Raw genomic sequence first — 17,394 nt, forward strand, 5'->3', positions numbered from 1 at the left:
CCTCTTTGGAAGCTCGTATGATGATTGCAAGGCAAGAAGTCGAGAAGATTGAACATGTTGAAAAAACCTTCACCGAATCAGCCGAAACTTTCAAGAACTTAGTATGGTCTCCGTGATGTCATTCGTTGTATTTTCTTTTTAGACGCCCTTTTTTTGTGTGGACACTTAGAAGTGTGTGTGTGTGCGTTTTTTTTTTTTTGAAACATGGATAATAATAAATTGAGCTTTACTTGTTTTTATTTCTCAATCTCTCTTATCCATTTCATTTTGCCGTTCATAATTTATACTCTTATGGGCCAGGAGTGAATTTTTTGTTTGGTGTGGCTGGACTAAAGTAAATGGCTTACTTCAGCTGCCTACGTACTCATAAAGCACAAATAAATATACCTTACGAGATCATGCCAACGTAGTTCAAAATGAAGAAGAGGTGTTTTTGTTTGGGGGGTTCGGCCGCACCTAAGTAAAAGAGTTTTACTTAAGCTGCCTACGTACCTACAAAATAATAGTACTTCGCAGGATCAAGCCAACGTAGTTCGTTAAAGGCAAATTTGTTTTTTTTTTGGAATTTTCTTTTGTTTTTTTTTTATGGTTTTGTTTTTGTTTTTGTTTTTTTTCGATTTTTTTTTTTGGAGAATTGTCATCTTACGCGTAATAGCGCTTCAAAAACTTGGCATTAATCGGACCAACACGTACTCCATCATTATCAACAATCTTGTACGCGCCGTTGGTGTAGACTTCTTGCACAACATAGGGCCGGTCCCACTTGGAAGTGAACTTATTTCCGGCCTTACGAGGCATGAGGATGGGCCTCCGGACTGCCAAGACCATATCGCCAACTTGGAAAGATCTAGGACGAACCTTCTTGTTGAATGCCCTTGATAATCGCGCCTGATATCACTCCAAATTCTACTGCGCATCGAGCCTTTTCTCATCCAGAGCTTCGAGCTCAGCTAAACGCAACTTTTCATTTTCGCCTTCCGCCAAACCCATTTGTATGGCCATACTAAGAGAAGGAATTTCCAATTCAAGTGGAAGGACCGCCTCTACTCCATAAACCAAGGCATAAGGTGTTGATTGGGTTGGAGTTCTATACGTGGTGCGATAAGCCCAAAGTGCTTCCCCGAGCCTCTCATGCCAATCACGCTTTTATTTTGAAACCATTTTCTTTAACAAATTGCAAAGAGTCTTGTTGAAAGCTTCGTCGAGACCATTGGCTGGCGCATTATACATCGAAGAATTTCGTTGGACGAATTTGAACTTTTCCATCAATGCATCCATGAGTTTGTTGTAAAAGTTTTTGCCATTGTAGGTAATGATATACCTTGGCAATCCATATCGATATATGATATGCGTTCGCACGAAATCTCCAACATTCTCCTTTTTTACCTCTCGAAGAGGAACAGCTTCCGCCCATTTCGAAAATTAACCAGTTCCGGCCAAGATGAATAGATCTCCGGCAGACGACTTAGTTGGTAAGGGTCCAACTACATCGAGTCCCCAAGCTTCAAATGGCCACGATGCAACTGTAGGGTGGAGCACCTCAGGCGGTTGATGAATGAAGTTTCCATGAAACTGACAAGCATCACACTTCTTCGCATACTCCATGCAATCTTGCACCATTGTCGGCCAATAATAGCCCATTCTTATGATTCGATCGCACAACTTCGGTCCCGATTGGTGAGCGCCGCATATGCCGGCATGTGCCTCCTCCATGGTGTGCATACCTTCATCTTCATCGAGGCATCTTAACCAAAGTCCATTAAACGATCGACGATACAAAATACCTTTGTAGTAGATAAAGCGGGCAGAGCGACGTCGCACCTCTGTCTTGTGCCTGGGATCATTTGACAACTTTTTATGCTCCAAGTAATCGATGATTGGCTGACGCCAATCTTCTTTGTTGATTACATAGACCGAAATTGCATTGACGTCTTCTGTCAAATCGTCATCCTCTTCTTCTGGCAACACTACCCATCTTTTGCAAATCGGAACTGAAGAAGGAATACTTGCCCCCAGTGCCAAAGTGGCTGCGAGATTTGTGAGAGTGTCGGCCATCTTGTTGGCACTCCTTGGTATATGACCTAAAAAGACCGAATCAAGTTTTTGTAGGCACCGGGAAGCTAATTTATGATATGGTACAAGACTTTCTTCTTTGACTTCGTACGCGCCGAGCAAATGATTGATTATCAACGTGGCATCACCGTATATGTCTAGATCTTTGCATCCCATTTCGAGAGCCATTTGTGCGCCTATGATCAAAGCTTGATATTCGGCGGCGTTATTTGTGCACAACTCTGGAAGTATAAATGAATATGTCAGGAGATGTTTTTCCGGCGAAATGAATATGACTCCGGCTCCTGCTCCGTCTTGACGAGCGGCTCCATCAAAGTACATCTGCCAAGAAGTAAGAACGTCAATGTAGAAGACTTTTTCTCCGGGAAGTTCGTCAGAAAAGCTCCATTTTCCCGGAACTGGATGATCCGCTAAGAAATCTGCCAACGCTTGTCCCTTGACAGCCTTTTGAGGAATGTAAACTATGTCATACTGCTTCAACAGCACGGCCCATTTGGCGAGTCGTCCCGAGAGCACTGGCCTCGACAAAATGTACTTGATCGGATCAGCTTTAGAAATGACGTGGACGGTGTGAGCTTGAAAGTAATGGCGCAACTTTTGGATGGCGAAGATGAGAGCTAAACACATCTTCTCAATGGGCGAATAATCCAATTCGGCTCCAACAAGTGTGCGACTCAAATAGTATAGGGCTCTTTCTTTACCGTCTTCATTCTCTTGAGCACATAATGCCCCCATCGAGTGTTCTTAGGCCGATATGTACAGAATGATCGACTTCCCAGGAATTGGCGCTCCTAATACTGGAGGATTTGACAAATACTTCTTGATGTCATCGAAAACTTTCCGACACAATTCGTCCCACTCGAAAGGAGCACCTTTTTTCATTAGATGACTAAACGGGTGACATCGTCCTGCTAAATTGGAAATGAATCGACGTATGTAAGCTAAACGACCTTGAAGACTTCGAAGATCTTTAAGTGTAGACGGTTCAGGCATGTCTTTTATTGCCTTGATTTTGGATTGATCTATCTCAATTCCTCGGTGACGTACGATGAAACCCAAAAACTTTCCCGAGCTAACACCAAAAGCGCATTTTAGAGGATTCATCTTGAGCTTGCACTTTCGTAGTCTCTCGAAAACCGTTCGAAGATCTTTCACGTGATCGACCCTTTTCTTGGATTTAACAACAAGATCATCAACGTAGCACTCAACAATGTCATGTAGCATATCATCGAAAATTTTCTGTATAGCTCGCTGATACGTGGCTCCTGCATTCTTCAACCCAAAGGGCATTACCTTATAGCAAAATATGCCCTTTGGTGTTCGAAACCCAGTGGCTTCTTCATCTTCTGGCGCCATTTGGATTTGATTATATCCAGCGGTGCAATCCATGAATGACAATGCTTCGTGCCCGGTCGTGGCTGATACGTGCCTAATATATAGTCTTTTCGGCCTATTTCAGCACGTATTTCTATGCATTGCTATACTGTTTTTATGGTATTTTGCCCCGAATTGGCTACTTTGGTGTATTTTGTCCTTTTTGTAGGAATGATCGCGAAAGTGGTGGAACCATACTCCTTTTTGTCCTTTTTGCATGCATTTAGAGGAGACGGGATTGTCCTAGAGTGAGATACTGCACTTGGAAGCGTCATGGCACGCATTACGAGACACTTGGGTGAAGACGTGAGCTGAAATGAAGACAAAATCAGTCGATCGAGCTGTTTGCTGGTCGATCGAGTGGTTTTTAGACCCCCTGATGCTCGATCGAATTGTCCCTTACTCGATCGAGTAAGCTGCACAAGACCAAGTCCTCGATTGAGTAACCTGTTGGTCGATCGAGTAACTTCTGCTGAGATGTTGGTCGATCGAGTGGTTTAATCCACTCGATCGAGAGGTTTTCACGGGCATGGGCTTTTAATTAGTCCGTGTGTTGTTTATTTCCGTGAACCTTAGCTCTTTTTCTATTTAAACCTAAGTTAATTAGGTTAATAGGATAATATCTTTCATACTAGAAAAACTACTGAACTTTAGCACGTTACTTATTCCTTTTTACTGTTGCTTTGCTTTGGGTTATTATTTGCTCGGATTCAGTTGTTCTTTATGCCGGATTCGCACTGATTGTAATCCTTCCTCTTCCTTTATTAATAATAATCATTTGTTGCTCTAATTTCTCTTTTATGTTATTATTTTCCTTTGCCCTAATTTTCGTTATTGCAATTTATTATTTATTCATTATGTTTTCTGCTGGAACTTTAATTGCTGTTAGTTTAATTACGAACATGAGTAGCTAAACCCCTTCATGTTGGGATTAGGGAATCTGCGGTAGGAAAATGACGATGTAGTGAATGAATTAGATGAACTGATTAAGAGACTCTGTCACTATAGCAATTTAATCGTAATTCCGACCTAGTTGAGTGCACGCTTCTATGTCACCCATTAAATTGGCTAAAATTAATCCTGGATCGAAAGATTGGACTAAATAGGCTGCTATAAACAAAGAGACTACCCTAATGAGGACGAAAGTTAAGTTAGTGGTACTTTAGGATAGAAAGTGGACCGAAAGGACCTTTTAACATCCGTCTCACATTAGTTCGTCTGAGTCATTTACTGCTGAGTTATTGGACTACCGTAGTGAACCAAAATCCCGACATGTCCCTCTCTTCTTGATAGTTTAATCATATTTTATTGCTTTGTTTACTCTTTACCTTATTTCTCTTTCCTTTCAACTTCGTAGTTTAGAACCTATTTCAAACAAACCCCCAATTGTTACCATAGGATTAGAAATAGATGACTATAGTTGCATTACCTCCCGTGGATTCGATACTCGACGCCCCTGCTACATTTTAGTTGAGACCGTTAGGTTTTATCTTTGATAGGGTTGCGATAGCCGTGTCAAATTTTTGGCGCCGTTCCGGGGAGGCAATTGTTCAAATTATCGTTGCTTTATTTTTAGTCCTTTTCAGTCTAAGGGACACCCGTTCCTTGGACTATTCTTATTTTCTGTTGTAGTTTCTTCTTATGCGCAGGTCGCAAGGTGGTCCACTACTACCATTCGATCCAGAGATTGAAAGATCTTTGCACGTAAAGAGGAGATTGTTTCAAGATCAACAGTTAGAGGAAGAGTCTAGTTCTCGTTCCAACTTTTATGAGAACGAACTGTTCGAGGACAACCCACCGTCTTCTCCAGTTTCTAATTCATCAGTTGAAACCGTTATTTTCCCAAACTTTCCCGAAATGGCCGAAGAAGCGACCATTGCGGTCATTCCGAACCCACAGTGAGGATCTTTACAAAGGGTTCGAGCTACTGGGGGAAGCTCGGAAATTCGAGCCGAAACCTTCTTACCTCAATATGGTTGAGAAGAATCGGTTCGGTGGGGCCGCAAACGAGGATGCGAAGCACATGGAGACTTTTATTGATTATCGCCGCTCCATACCCCCACCTCTTTGGCGTGGTGATCGATAAAAGAAACCTTGTTCATCTTCTCACTCCGCGATGCTGCGAGGGAGTGGTATAGGGATTTGGACCGAACTGCTCACGCCATAACTGATTGGAATTCATTGGCTTTAGCGTTCTATAAGAAGTACTTTTCTGCATCAAGGACTATTGCCATTAGAGCTCAGATAACGAGCTTCAAACAAGGGCCTGACGAGAATTTTCACGAGGCATGGACTCGATTTAAGAAGCTAGTGCGAACCATACCGCACCATGGTTTCGAAAAGTGGAGTCTATGCAATCATTTCTATAATGGATTGTATGACGATTAGAGAGCCATTTTGACGCGCAGCCCAATGGCCGGTTCTTTGAAAACTTGGGAGCAACCAAAGGGTGGAAGATCATAGATGATTTGGCCATCCATAAGGCTGAATATGGGAACTCGAGAGGAAATCAAAGAAGAGTCGCGAGTCTTCCTCTGTCGCCGCACTTGAAACCCTCACCGCAAGGTTTGACAAGTATGAGCTAGGAGGAGTTTCCAAGGGGGCATGTACCGGGTTAATCTTTGTGTGAGACGGTCCTTTCGTCTCGTAGAAGATGTGGGGAGAGGGACATGTCTCGATCATTGTCCCAGTCCTTTTGAGCAATGCGCGCTTTCAACATTACAGGCAGAACAACACTTATTACGAGCCAAACGTCCATCCCAATTTGAGGTGGAGTAGTCAGAATGTGCTCAATCCCACTGCTCCTTCAACCCAGCAGCCGTATATTCCACCACATAAGAATCAACAAGGCTATCAGAAGCCTCCGTCTTTCAACCCTCCTAACCATGGTACTTCGTCATCTAGCGGGGTGAGTGAATTGAGCGAGTTAAAGACTATGATGCAAGCCATATCGAAGCAATTGCGGTGAATGATCAACAAAATCAACAAAGAAATCGCGTCACATAAGGCACTTGAGACTCAAGTTGCCCAACTTGCCGCAAATCAATCCTCGAGAAAGTCGGGTCAATTACCGACTCAAAATGAGAAAAATCCACATGAGACGGTAAACTTGATAGAATTGAGAAGCGGTCTTTCTTATGAGGGACCGAAGTGAAGAAATCGACCCTAGGGAAGCCACTGATCGATGATGAACAGTGTTTCGTCAAGAAAAAGGGCTCACGACAAAGGAATTACTCGATCGATCAAGGCGGTGTTCGATCGAGTGAAAATGGTGAAGAAAGCCCTCGATCGAGTGGTTGTTCTGCTCGATCAAGTGAACAGGAAACTGAGGGTGGTCGATCGAGTGGTAATGTTACTCGATCGACTGATTTTGATGAGGAAACTGCTCGATCGAGGGAGCATATTGGTCGATCGAGTGATATTGATGACGGGAAGCTTATTCGAGAGCCTGCTAGTGCTCGTTTAAGCGAGAAATCACCGGAAAAACCTCGTTCTAGAGGTAAGAGGCGTCCAAAGGATACCGAACTTGCACCAGAAGACACTTTGAAAGCGAGAAACAAGGGGCTCGAGATACCAATCACAGTTCCCTTCCCGAGGCGGCTGCAGAATACCAAAGTTAATCAACAGTTTGGCAAATTTGTTGAACTTTTGAAGAGCTTGGAAGTCTCCGTACCGTTCACTGAATTGCTGACTAAGGTACCCTCTTATTTAAAGTTTATGAAAGAAATTTTATCACGTAAGAGGACTATTAATTACAGCGAGACCGTAGCTTTGACTGAGGTGGGGTCAGCCCTATTTCAAAATAAGCTACCTCCTAAGCAATCAGACCCGGGCAGTTTTTCGATCCCTTGTCACATCGGTATACAGTTGATTGATAATGCGCTATGCGATTTAGGCGCTAGTGTAAGTGTCTTACCTTTGTCTCTGGCTAAGAGTCTTGGTTTGACAAAACTGAGTTGCACCAATATGACTGTCCAGATGGCCGACCGTAGTCTATCACGGCCATTAGGTATAGTAGAAGACGTACCTGTTCAGATTGGGAAGTTCTTTATTCCCGTTGATTTTGTCGTCTTAGATATCCCCGAAGATGCACACACCCCTATCATTTTAGGGAGACCATTTTTGTCCACTGCCCGTGCAGTTATAGACGTCAGGGGGAAGACTTTGACCTTTCAGGTAGGGGATGAGGAGCTGATTTTTCATCAGTCCAAGTTCCGGAGAGCTCCCATGCAAGCTCAGCCTTGCAATGCTCTCTCTTCTATTGTTCCTATTATTGACACTCCAGACGAAAATTTGGAGAACATTGCTGTTATTGCTAACCCTCCGCCTCATACTGAGAGCAAAAAGGAGGAAAGTTCGTCTGTTTTCCTTGCTGCAGGTACAGATGAAAGCAAGAAAGGAGCTATCAATGGACATGGTGCTACCATTATCAATCAAACTGGAGCCAAGGATGCCAAGGAAGATGACAGAGGAGCGAGAACGAAAAAAGTTCGAACCTACGTGGATTGGAACTACATCCCTCCTACTGTTGCAAATAGTGACTCAAGCTCATGGAAGCTGAAGAGGTTGGTCAGTATTGCTGAGGTGACGTCCTCCAGTCAGAAGCCCACGAAGGGGCTACTGAAATTTGATGAGAACTAAACGGGGAAATGCCCCGTGTAACACCTTGTAATAGACAATTTTTGAATTTCTTTTAACTTTGCTTTATTACGTTTTAATTAGGACAATTAGTTTTAGACAATTTTTAGCACAGACATAAGACTATAGACTGTGTTTTTGCGTAATTGGTACTTTGGGAAACTTTTGGATGTGTTTTATGCAGGTTTGGGGAAGCTTCACGCAATTCAAGGAGGAAAAGACGAAAATTCAAGAGCCTTGAAGAGGAAAGCTCTCGATCGAGTACTTTTTGTACTCGATCGAGGGAAATTATGGTCGATCGAGTAGTTCGTGTACTCGATCGAGAGAAGCCACAGGAGCACCTGGTCGATCGAGTGGATGTTCATCGATCGAGCACTTGGGACACCAATAGTCCTCGATCGAGTGACTTAAAATCACTCGATCGAGTGAAATGAACAGTGGACACGGGAGTTTTCTTTCTTAAAACTCTTTATTCCCTAATTCTATTTTCATTTCACCCTAATTTCCGTCTAACCCTTCCCCCTAATTGCGATTTTAACTCCCCAAATCACCATTTTTCTTGCCCAAATCACCAACTCCGTCACCTACACTCCATTGCTAACATATTAATCTTCAAAAGCCCCTTGTTTTCCCCTCTTTTTGTTTCCATTTCGTGATTTTAAAAGGGAATTAGGGTCTGCGGTTTTTCGACTAAAATCCGCCTTTATTGCTTGTTTGCTTGAGGATTAATTGCATTTGTAGGTTCATCATCATCAAGTAAGTGTTTATTCATCCTCTTTGCTTTCTCTCTTCGATTAATTCGGATTTCTTGAGGTAATATTTGATTAGGGTTTCGAAAATCCATGTTTAATCGAATTTCTTTCGATTTAATTGTTTTTATATGCCCTTGATTAGCTGCTTGATGATCATATTCCAATCCCTTGCTATTGTTACATGCTTAATTCGAATTTTGTACAAGATTTCCGCGATTAGGGTTCCTGAGTCGAGTTTTTCGACGTCAGACGGTCTTATGCTGTCTTGCTTTGTTTAACTTCAGTCCATGCTTCCTTGCTGCTGCTGTTAACTGCTCTTCCGTCCCCTGTCGTTGTTACATGCTATAAACTGTTGGAAATCTTGCAATGTGAGTCGGAACTTTCGAATGCTAGGAGTCTTACATGCTTTCGTATGCAGTTTTCACGCTGTTTTTAGTCTCTATTAGCAGTCATAATTTTGTCAATTTATCACCACTCACCTACTGCTTTTCGAATCTCAGAGGAATTGTTGGGTTTTGTTTGCTGCAAGTCGATTTTTTCGACTGATAGGGCCATATTTTGCTGTCACATGTTGGTTAACGTGTTGTTTTAACCACGGTTAACAGTAGTTTTCTCTTATCATGCCCTTTACCATGTTGCAGGATGGATACTAGTTCTTTACCTTCTACTAGTAGCACTTCCAGTCCGCCCGTGAGCGAGTCGGTGGCCCCCTTGTTGCCACTAGCTCGCCTTAGTCACCACCGCGGCCCGTTGTTACTTCTACCCCGCCAGGCCCCTCACTATCTTTGGAAAGAGGATTCATCCCTCGTTTTCCGACGCCTGGTATGGTGCCACCTAGGCCGCATCAGCAGGCCAGTCAGCTGGCTACTACTCCTAGCCCTTCTGGGGCTATTGTTACGGGAGAGGGCGCTCTTACCCCTTTACCAGGGATGCCCACGGTACGTTTTGTTTCCACGGCTCACCGGACTCGGTTAGCCGCTTTACTTCGTTGCCCTCTCTCCTCCACCCGTTTCCTTGCGCGGACTGACCTAGAGACCTTAGGAATTTACGAGGAGGTCTGTAGTTTGTTGAACGGGACGGGTATGTCGGGTCTGATTACCATGCAGGAAGCTGCTATTCGTATCCCTACATACGAGTTTTTCAGCTCCTACTCTTTTGACACCGACTCTTATGATGCCAACCCCTCTAGTCCTTGCATTCACTTCCGACTCCGCAATGAGTCGCATCACTGGACTTTGGCCAGGTTTGGGGAGGTTCTAGGCCTCGTTAGTGACGGTCCCACCGACCCACCTCGGGATCTCCTTCAGCCACTTTGGGCTGCACTTTCTCACACTCCCTTCCCTGCACGGATGGGAGCCCATGTACACTTACCTGCTCCCCGTTACTTCTTGCGACTGATAGGAGAGACCATCTTTGGGCGACCTGAGCTCAATAACGTGACCAACACTGAGCTAGCGATTCTCGTGGGGTACCTCAACATTGACTACGGTACCCCGTTTGTTCTAAACATTGCATATCTGGTAGCTCAGCATTGGAACGGGATTAGGACGAGGGTCAAGACCGCTGTTGTCTGCGGCGGGCTAGTGACTAGGATTGCCCGCCATCTTTACCCCACTGAGCCTGGACTTACTGCGCCCGATAGGCAGGCTTACCTTGACTTGGCTGCCATGGCTGACTTCGCCTGGTTCCCAAAGGTGAAGGGCGCGAGGACGTGGGAGATTTGTGGTTCCACGTCTGTTACCTTGCCGTGCCCTACCCTTCCTCCACTTTTACCGCTCCCGACTGCTGCTGAGGGAGCGAGGCCACCTCCACCCACTTACCACCTTACCTTCACCCCTTCTTCTTCTTCTAGGAAGAGGAGGCGGGAGGCCAGAGAGTCATCTACCCCTCAGGTTCAGACTCCGGCTCAGACTCAGACTGGACCCACACAGACTCCCACACCTACACCTTCACTCACTCCTCCTCCTTCTGGTTCGGCCTTGCCGGCCAATTTTGTTTGCCCTCCTGTTTTAGGGGAGCCCGAGGTCATGGACCAAGGGCGTCGTGATGCCTTGCTTCTGGATATGTGCAGGTACCTTACTGAGATGAGAAGGTATATGGCCTTGGCTGTATTCCCGCTCTATGAGTTCCATATCCGAGCACGGCGACCGGTTCCAGCAGGGTGGCCGCACCCCTCCTTCTACCGATACCCAGAGGGTGGGTACCCTCCACTCCCTTCTGACTCAGAGGACGAGGCGGAGGAGACACCGGTAGCACGAGAGGTGCGGTTACAGGCTGAGCAGGCGGCACAGCGAGCTACCAGAGAGGAGGCGAGTGACCCTCCGTTTACACCGACTGCGGAGGAGGTGGCTGGAGATGACGATTAGAGGTCCCCCTTGTTTGTTGCTGGTTTGGGGAGACCGTTTTGTTGAGTCGGAGTACCTGGGAGACGGTGGTGCCGACGACGAGTAGCTACTGGTCTACTCACTTCCCCAGTTTTCTGGCTGGTTTGGGGAAGTTCGCTTTTGTATGTACTTCTTACTCCTTTCATTTTGCCTCCTTTATTTTTATTTTGCTGGTTGTATACTCCCATCCCCCATTTTTCTGCTGGTGTATGTTGGAGGACAACGAGGGCGTTGTCCGTTTTGGTTTGGGGAGGGTATTGCATCCTTTTGAGTCTGCATCTGCATTTGTTTTGCATTCACGTTTAATTTCTCGCTTGCATTGTTGTCTATTTTCAATAAAAAAATCAAAAAATCCAAAAAAATTAGGAAAATTTCAAAAAATTCAAAAACATTTCACGTTTACTTTTGCATATAGGTTGAGTCGGAACGGTAGATTCCCGTGATGAAATTGCACTATAACCTGTCATTTTACTTGAGCCTTGCACTTTTATTGATAGTTTTTAGCCTTGTCATACGCATAATCTACGAATTTCTGTTCAAATATAAGCCGATTTGTTTAGACTTGACCTATAAACGGCAAACTACTTAAAAATTTCGAGTTTTAGAGCCATAATGGTGACATTCATGACAGTTCATTAGGAATTTTGAGAGTAGTACTCCTTGCATAGCATGTTCTTCTCATTTGCACATTTATGACATTCAATTTCTTGTCAAATGCACATATTCGGGTTTGTGGTTGGTGTCACATGCAGGGAGGGTCTTGCAATTTCCCCTTTCTTTATATCTTTCACCCGTTTAGCTCCACATTAGCCAAAACTTGCCTTTTTGACCCATTAGCTACATTCCAAACTAAGCCTGCCTAGTCAAGCTAGTTAGTATGTTCTCTTGTGGTATGTTTTTCATTGCAGTTTGGTCCGTAATTCTTGTTTGGAGTTGGTGTCTGTATTAAGGAAGGAGGAAAGAAAAAAAGTATTAAAAAAAAAAAAAGAAAGAAAACGTGAAAGGAAGAAAAAAAAAGAAAAAAAAAGAGAGAAAAAATACGAAAAAAAAAAGAAGCTGAACGAAAAAAAAAAGAAGGAAAGAAAAATCATGAAAATAGTTGTGCCCTCTTGTCAGAGTTGAGAAGATGTTTGAAGACGTACAATCGACAAGGGTTGTTGTTTCAGTTAGTTATTTCAGACGGTGTCTTTAAAAGGGAAGTTTGTGACCGCCTGACTCCTCCGTTCTATCCCATATTTTTTGAGGAGATTGTGCTTTGAGTCTAGTGAGTTTTGTGCCAAGTGAAGGGCACTTGTACTTAGTTTTTCAGTCAGTCGAGATCCGGATGGTTTCATTATGGTCCTGTTAGGAACTAGCTTGACGCTTTTACCTCCACGTTTCCATAATTTGTTTTGCCTTTTCTCACCTGAACCTCACTATTCCCATATTATTTGCAAACCCTCGGCTGTGACGGACATTATTGGTTGGAGTGTGTGCATTAGTACTTGAATTGTCTTTCATTTTTGTTGCATGCATGCTATGTAGGTCGCAGTTAGGTGAGTGACTGTCTTTTCTTCTCTCTTTTACATAATACATTTGCCCTTTGCTTCATGAGAGAAGAGTGACCACGTGAGAGTCCAGTTTTGTTGGTCTTGCAAGGTCGATAGGTCGACTTTATTTCGAAACGACCCATAATTTGTTTTGCGTCTCGATCGCTTGGCTTTAATCGTTGATTTTTTGTTGCATTAAATTGGTTCAAGTAGACGAGTTAAGCTAGCTCTGAGTTATCATTTCCGTTCCATTAGTTTAGTTTTGAGTTTACTCGAGGGCGAGTAAAGGTTTGGTTTGGGGAGATTTGATACGTGCCTAATATATAGTCTTTTCGGCCTATTTCAGCACGTATTTCTATGCATTGCTATACTGTTTTTATGGTATTTTGCCCCGAATTGGCTACTTTGGTGTATTTTGTCCTTTTTGTAGGAATGATCGCGAAAGTGGTGGAACCATACTCCTTTTTGTCCTTTTTGCATGCATTTAGAGGAGACGAGATTGTCCCAGAGTGAGATACTGCACTTGGAAGCGTCATGGCACGCATTACGAGACACTTGGGTGAAGACGTGAGCTGAAATGAAGACAAAATCAGTCGATCGAGCTGTTTGCTGGTCGATCGAGTGGTTTCTAGACCCCCTGATGCTCGATCGAATTGTCCCTTACTCGATCGAGTAAGCTGCACAAGACCAAGTCCTCGATCGAGTAACCCATTGGTCGATCGAGTAACTTCGCTATTTGAGATGTTGGTCGATCGAGTGGTTTAATCCACTCGATCGAGAGGTTTTCACGGGCATGGGCTTTTAATTAGTCCGTGTGTTGTTTATTTCCGTGAACCTTAGTTCTTTTTCTATTGAAACCTAAGTTAATTAGGTTAATAGGATAATATCTTTCATACTAGAAAAACTACTGAACTTTAGCACGTTACTTATTCCTTTTTACTATTGCTTTGCTTTGGGTTATTATTTGCTCGGATTCACTTGTTCTTTACGCCGGATTCGCACTGATTGTAATCCTTGCTCTTCCTTTATTAATAATAATCATTTGTTGCTCTAATTTCTCTTTTATGTTATTATTTTCCTTTGCCCTAATTTTCGTTATTGCAATTTAGTATTTATTCATTATGTTTTCTGCTGGAACTTTAATTGCTGTTAGTTTAATTACGAACATGAGTAACTAAACCCCTTCATGTTGGGATTAGGGAATCTGCGGTAGGAAAATGACGATGTAATGAATGAATTAGATGAACTGATTAAGAGACTCTGTCACTATAGCAATTTAACTGTAATTCCCAACCTAGTTGAGTGCACGCTTCTATGTCACCCATTAAACTGGCTAAAATTAATCCTGGATCGAAAGATTGGACTAAATAGGCCTGCTATAAACAGTAGACTACCCTATTGAGGACGAAAGTTAAGTTAGTGGTACTTTAGGATAGAAAGTGGACCGAAAGGACCTTTTAACATCCGTCTCACATTAGTTCGTCTGAGTCATTTACTGCTGAGTTATTGGACTACCGTAGTGAACCAAAATCCCGACATGTCCCTCTCTTCTTGATAGTTTAATCATATTTTATTGCTTTGTTTACTCTTTGCCTTATTTCTCTTTCCTTTCAACTTCGTAGTTTAGAACCTATTTCAAACAAACCCCCAATTGTTACCATAGGATTAGAAATAGACAGCTATAGTTGCATTACCTCCCTGTGGATTCGATACTCGACTGCCTCTGCTACATTTTAGTTGAGACCGTTAGGTTTTATCTTTGATAGGGTTGCGATAGCCGTGTCAGTGGCGTCAATCATGATCTCCGTAACTGGAAGCGGGAAATCATCCTTTGGACAAGCATCGTTCAAATCTCGAAAGTCGACACAAATACGGAGTTGTCCGTTTTTCTTTCTTATCGGGACAATGTTAGCAATCCACGTCGGATACTTGACCTCCCGAATAAATCCTGCGTCGATTAATTTATTTACCTCCGCTTCAATTTCTGGCAACATTTCTGGCCGAAATCGTCTTCGTGGTTGCTTCTTTGGAGAAACGCCTTTCCTTATTGCAAGTCGATGAACTGCGATTTTTTGGGCTCAGGCCGGGCATTTCATGATAGCTCCAGTCAAACACATCTTTATATTATGATAGAAGCTCCACATATTCCGTTTGCTCTTGATCCGTCAGAAGGGAACTTACATAGACAGGTCGAGGCTCCTCATTTGTGCCTAGGTTGATTTCTTTCAAGTCATCAACCGTCGCTTGGACCCCGTCTTCAAGAGTTTTCGGAATTTCACCAACCTCTATCTCGTCTTCTAAATCCGGGCATTCTTGTGCCGTCACGTGGTTAGACGAGACAAAATCCCGAGCGAGTGTCCTTTGATTCGACTCCTCTTGTGGATTTGTGATGATGACAGTACGACTTTTTACTTTCAACGACTTATCCATAGTTATTTCCACTTCATGATGACGTTTCATTTTAGAGGGAATGACACTGTGGATATCTTTGCTGAGGTCAATAGCAACTTTTGTCTTCGAAGACTTCTTTTGTTTTTGTCGGCGCCTCTTCTGCACCTTGGAGTTACCAATGCGACTAAAAACTGATTTCTTCACCTCATTTCTTCCAATGCAAGTGAACACCGACGCACTTTGTCTTTGTTGTTGCGGGTCTGAAGTTAATTGCACGCGGACTGTCTCTTCCCTTTCTCCCAACCTGTTGAATACAGAAGAGCAAGGAGTAGAAGTTGGTCGACCTAGCCTGTCAAAAACAGACCTTTGCGGAAGCATTTCAGTGTTCTCGCCTTCACTTTCTGTGAGATCTGTGGCAATATATTGTGACGAAGCTTGCTTCGCCTTACGTCGTGCAGAAATTCTAATGGGTTCAGGAGGCGAAAAACCGATACCAACCTTTCCGACATCAAGCGTGTTGCCTTGTTGGTGCAACTTCTTTTGTGTTTGATTCATACCATACGGGGTAACTTCAATCACTTGCCCCAATGGAATTGGATTCTTAAAATCGTACCCAGACTTCGACATGAGCTTGTAAGCATTTGGATCGAATCGTCCCTTTGTCGACTCTTCGGGACCCGTTTGGTCCCCTTTCATCGATGCTGTCGTAAAACCGGGTAGAGGTTGTTTACTCGCTGTAGAGTGAATTGTTCTTGCAACTGGAACGATGACATTGTTTCTCAGAGTTTGCAGATCGTCATCGTCAATTGTTCTTGTTGATGTGGATGCTTCATTTCGAGGTGCGCACTCTGCGAAAGGTGCCTCTCCCTCTTTACGCCTTGATTTTGGTACGTACTTAAGAATCGGCGTCGCTTTCTGCGGGATTAGAGAAACTTTCTTTCCGCCAGAGTTCACATTTGTTTGACTAACCTCTTTGAAAACGTTCTTGTGATTCTCGACTCTCATCGACTCCTTTGCCTCCGGAACTTTAGAATCGTCTACCTTTTTTGAAATTCTGGTTCCTGTCGAAATGATCGAGGATGGCAACATCAGACTTGGCGCATCCTGCTCTTCATAGAATCGAGCGTCGGCAAAGTAGGATTCCACCGTAGAAAAGGGCTTCACATCACCATTTATTTTCTTTTCGCCATCTCTGTAATATTTTAGGCATTGGTGTAGAGTTGACGCTACAACGCCATTCTCTTGACGCCAAGGTCGACCATGCAACAACTTGTACGACGTTTTGGCATCAATTACTTGGAAAAGTGTGGTGGATAACATATCTCCCATCGAGATTTTGACACGGATCATGCCAATTGCTTTTTGTCCTCCGAGATTGAATCCTTGGATCATCAAGCGACTTTTGGCTAGTTCACTTACAGAAATTCTTAGTTCTTCCATAGTGGCTTTCGGCACTATGTTGACGGCTGAACCTCCGTTGACCAAGATGCGGCTCACCTTCTTCTCTCGAATGTATCCAGATACAAACAAAGGGCGATTGTGCAACTTTGATCCAAGCAGCAAATCTTCATCACTAAAAGCGAGAGCGACATTGCAAGTAACACATTTTTTGGATTGATCTGCAGGCTCTCCCGCGGCTTTAAGTTTATTAGCATACGCTTCCGGTTGAAGGATCGCCAAAGACAATTGTTGACGCATCTCTTCGGGCAAGTGGAACATTTGTTGCCATCCCATACACAAAGGTAGTGCGTCTAAGATTGCATCAATCTTTGCACCATCGGTCAGATTTGAGGGAGATTCTTTAGCCCCATCATCTTTACATCTTTCATCTTTAATGACGGTAGAAGACACGATGTTCACCGAAACTTTAGGAAGATAGGACTTGGGAAAATAATTCTCCAACGTCACAACTTGACGTAATCTCGATTTGATTTCTTTAAACGACGTGACATCTGGCGAAGAATCCATGACGACCCGTCTATCTTTCTTCAGCGGGGATTTCCTCACTTTCTGGCGATTTGACTTTTGACGTTTTGGCACTTGGGGTACTATTACTTCTCTGTTTTTTTTCTTTCGCCGATGCCTAGTCACGAGGGTCCACCCTTCGTCGTCGTTCTCTAGATTCTGAGCGGTGGAATTTGGTGATATGACAGACTTCAACTCTCCGGGCATGACAACACTCACCGGATCAAAAGTTCCGAACTGAATCATTTGCACACATCCTTTAACTGCCGAAGTAGGACATGTTTTAAC

General features: G+C 43.6%; 1 protein-coding gene across 1 annotated transcript; it reads right to left on the reverse strand.

Moving 5' to 3' along the window:
• Positions 1 to 1,422: 1,422 nt before the first annotated feature.
• Positions 1,423 to 2,808, reverse strand: LOC141630799 (uncharacterized). The gene has a single exon (XM_074443553.1). It carries the CDS (start codon positions 2,806 to 2,808, stop codon positions 1,423 to 1,425), a length of 1,386 nt encoding a protein of 461 aa, XP_074299654.1.
• Positions 2,809 to 17,394: the final 14,586 nt, after the last annotated feature.

This window comes from Silene latifolia, chromosome Y (assembly GCF_048544455.1).
Source record: "Silene latifolia isolate original U9 population chromosome Y, ASM4854445v1, whole genome shotgun sequence".
Lineage (NCBI taxonomy): Eukaryota > Viridiplantae > Streptophyta > Magnoliopsida > Caryophyllales > Caryophyllaceae > Silene > Silene latifolia.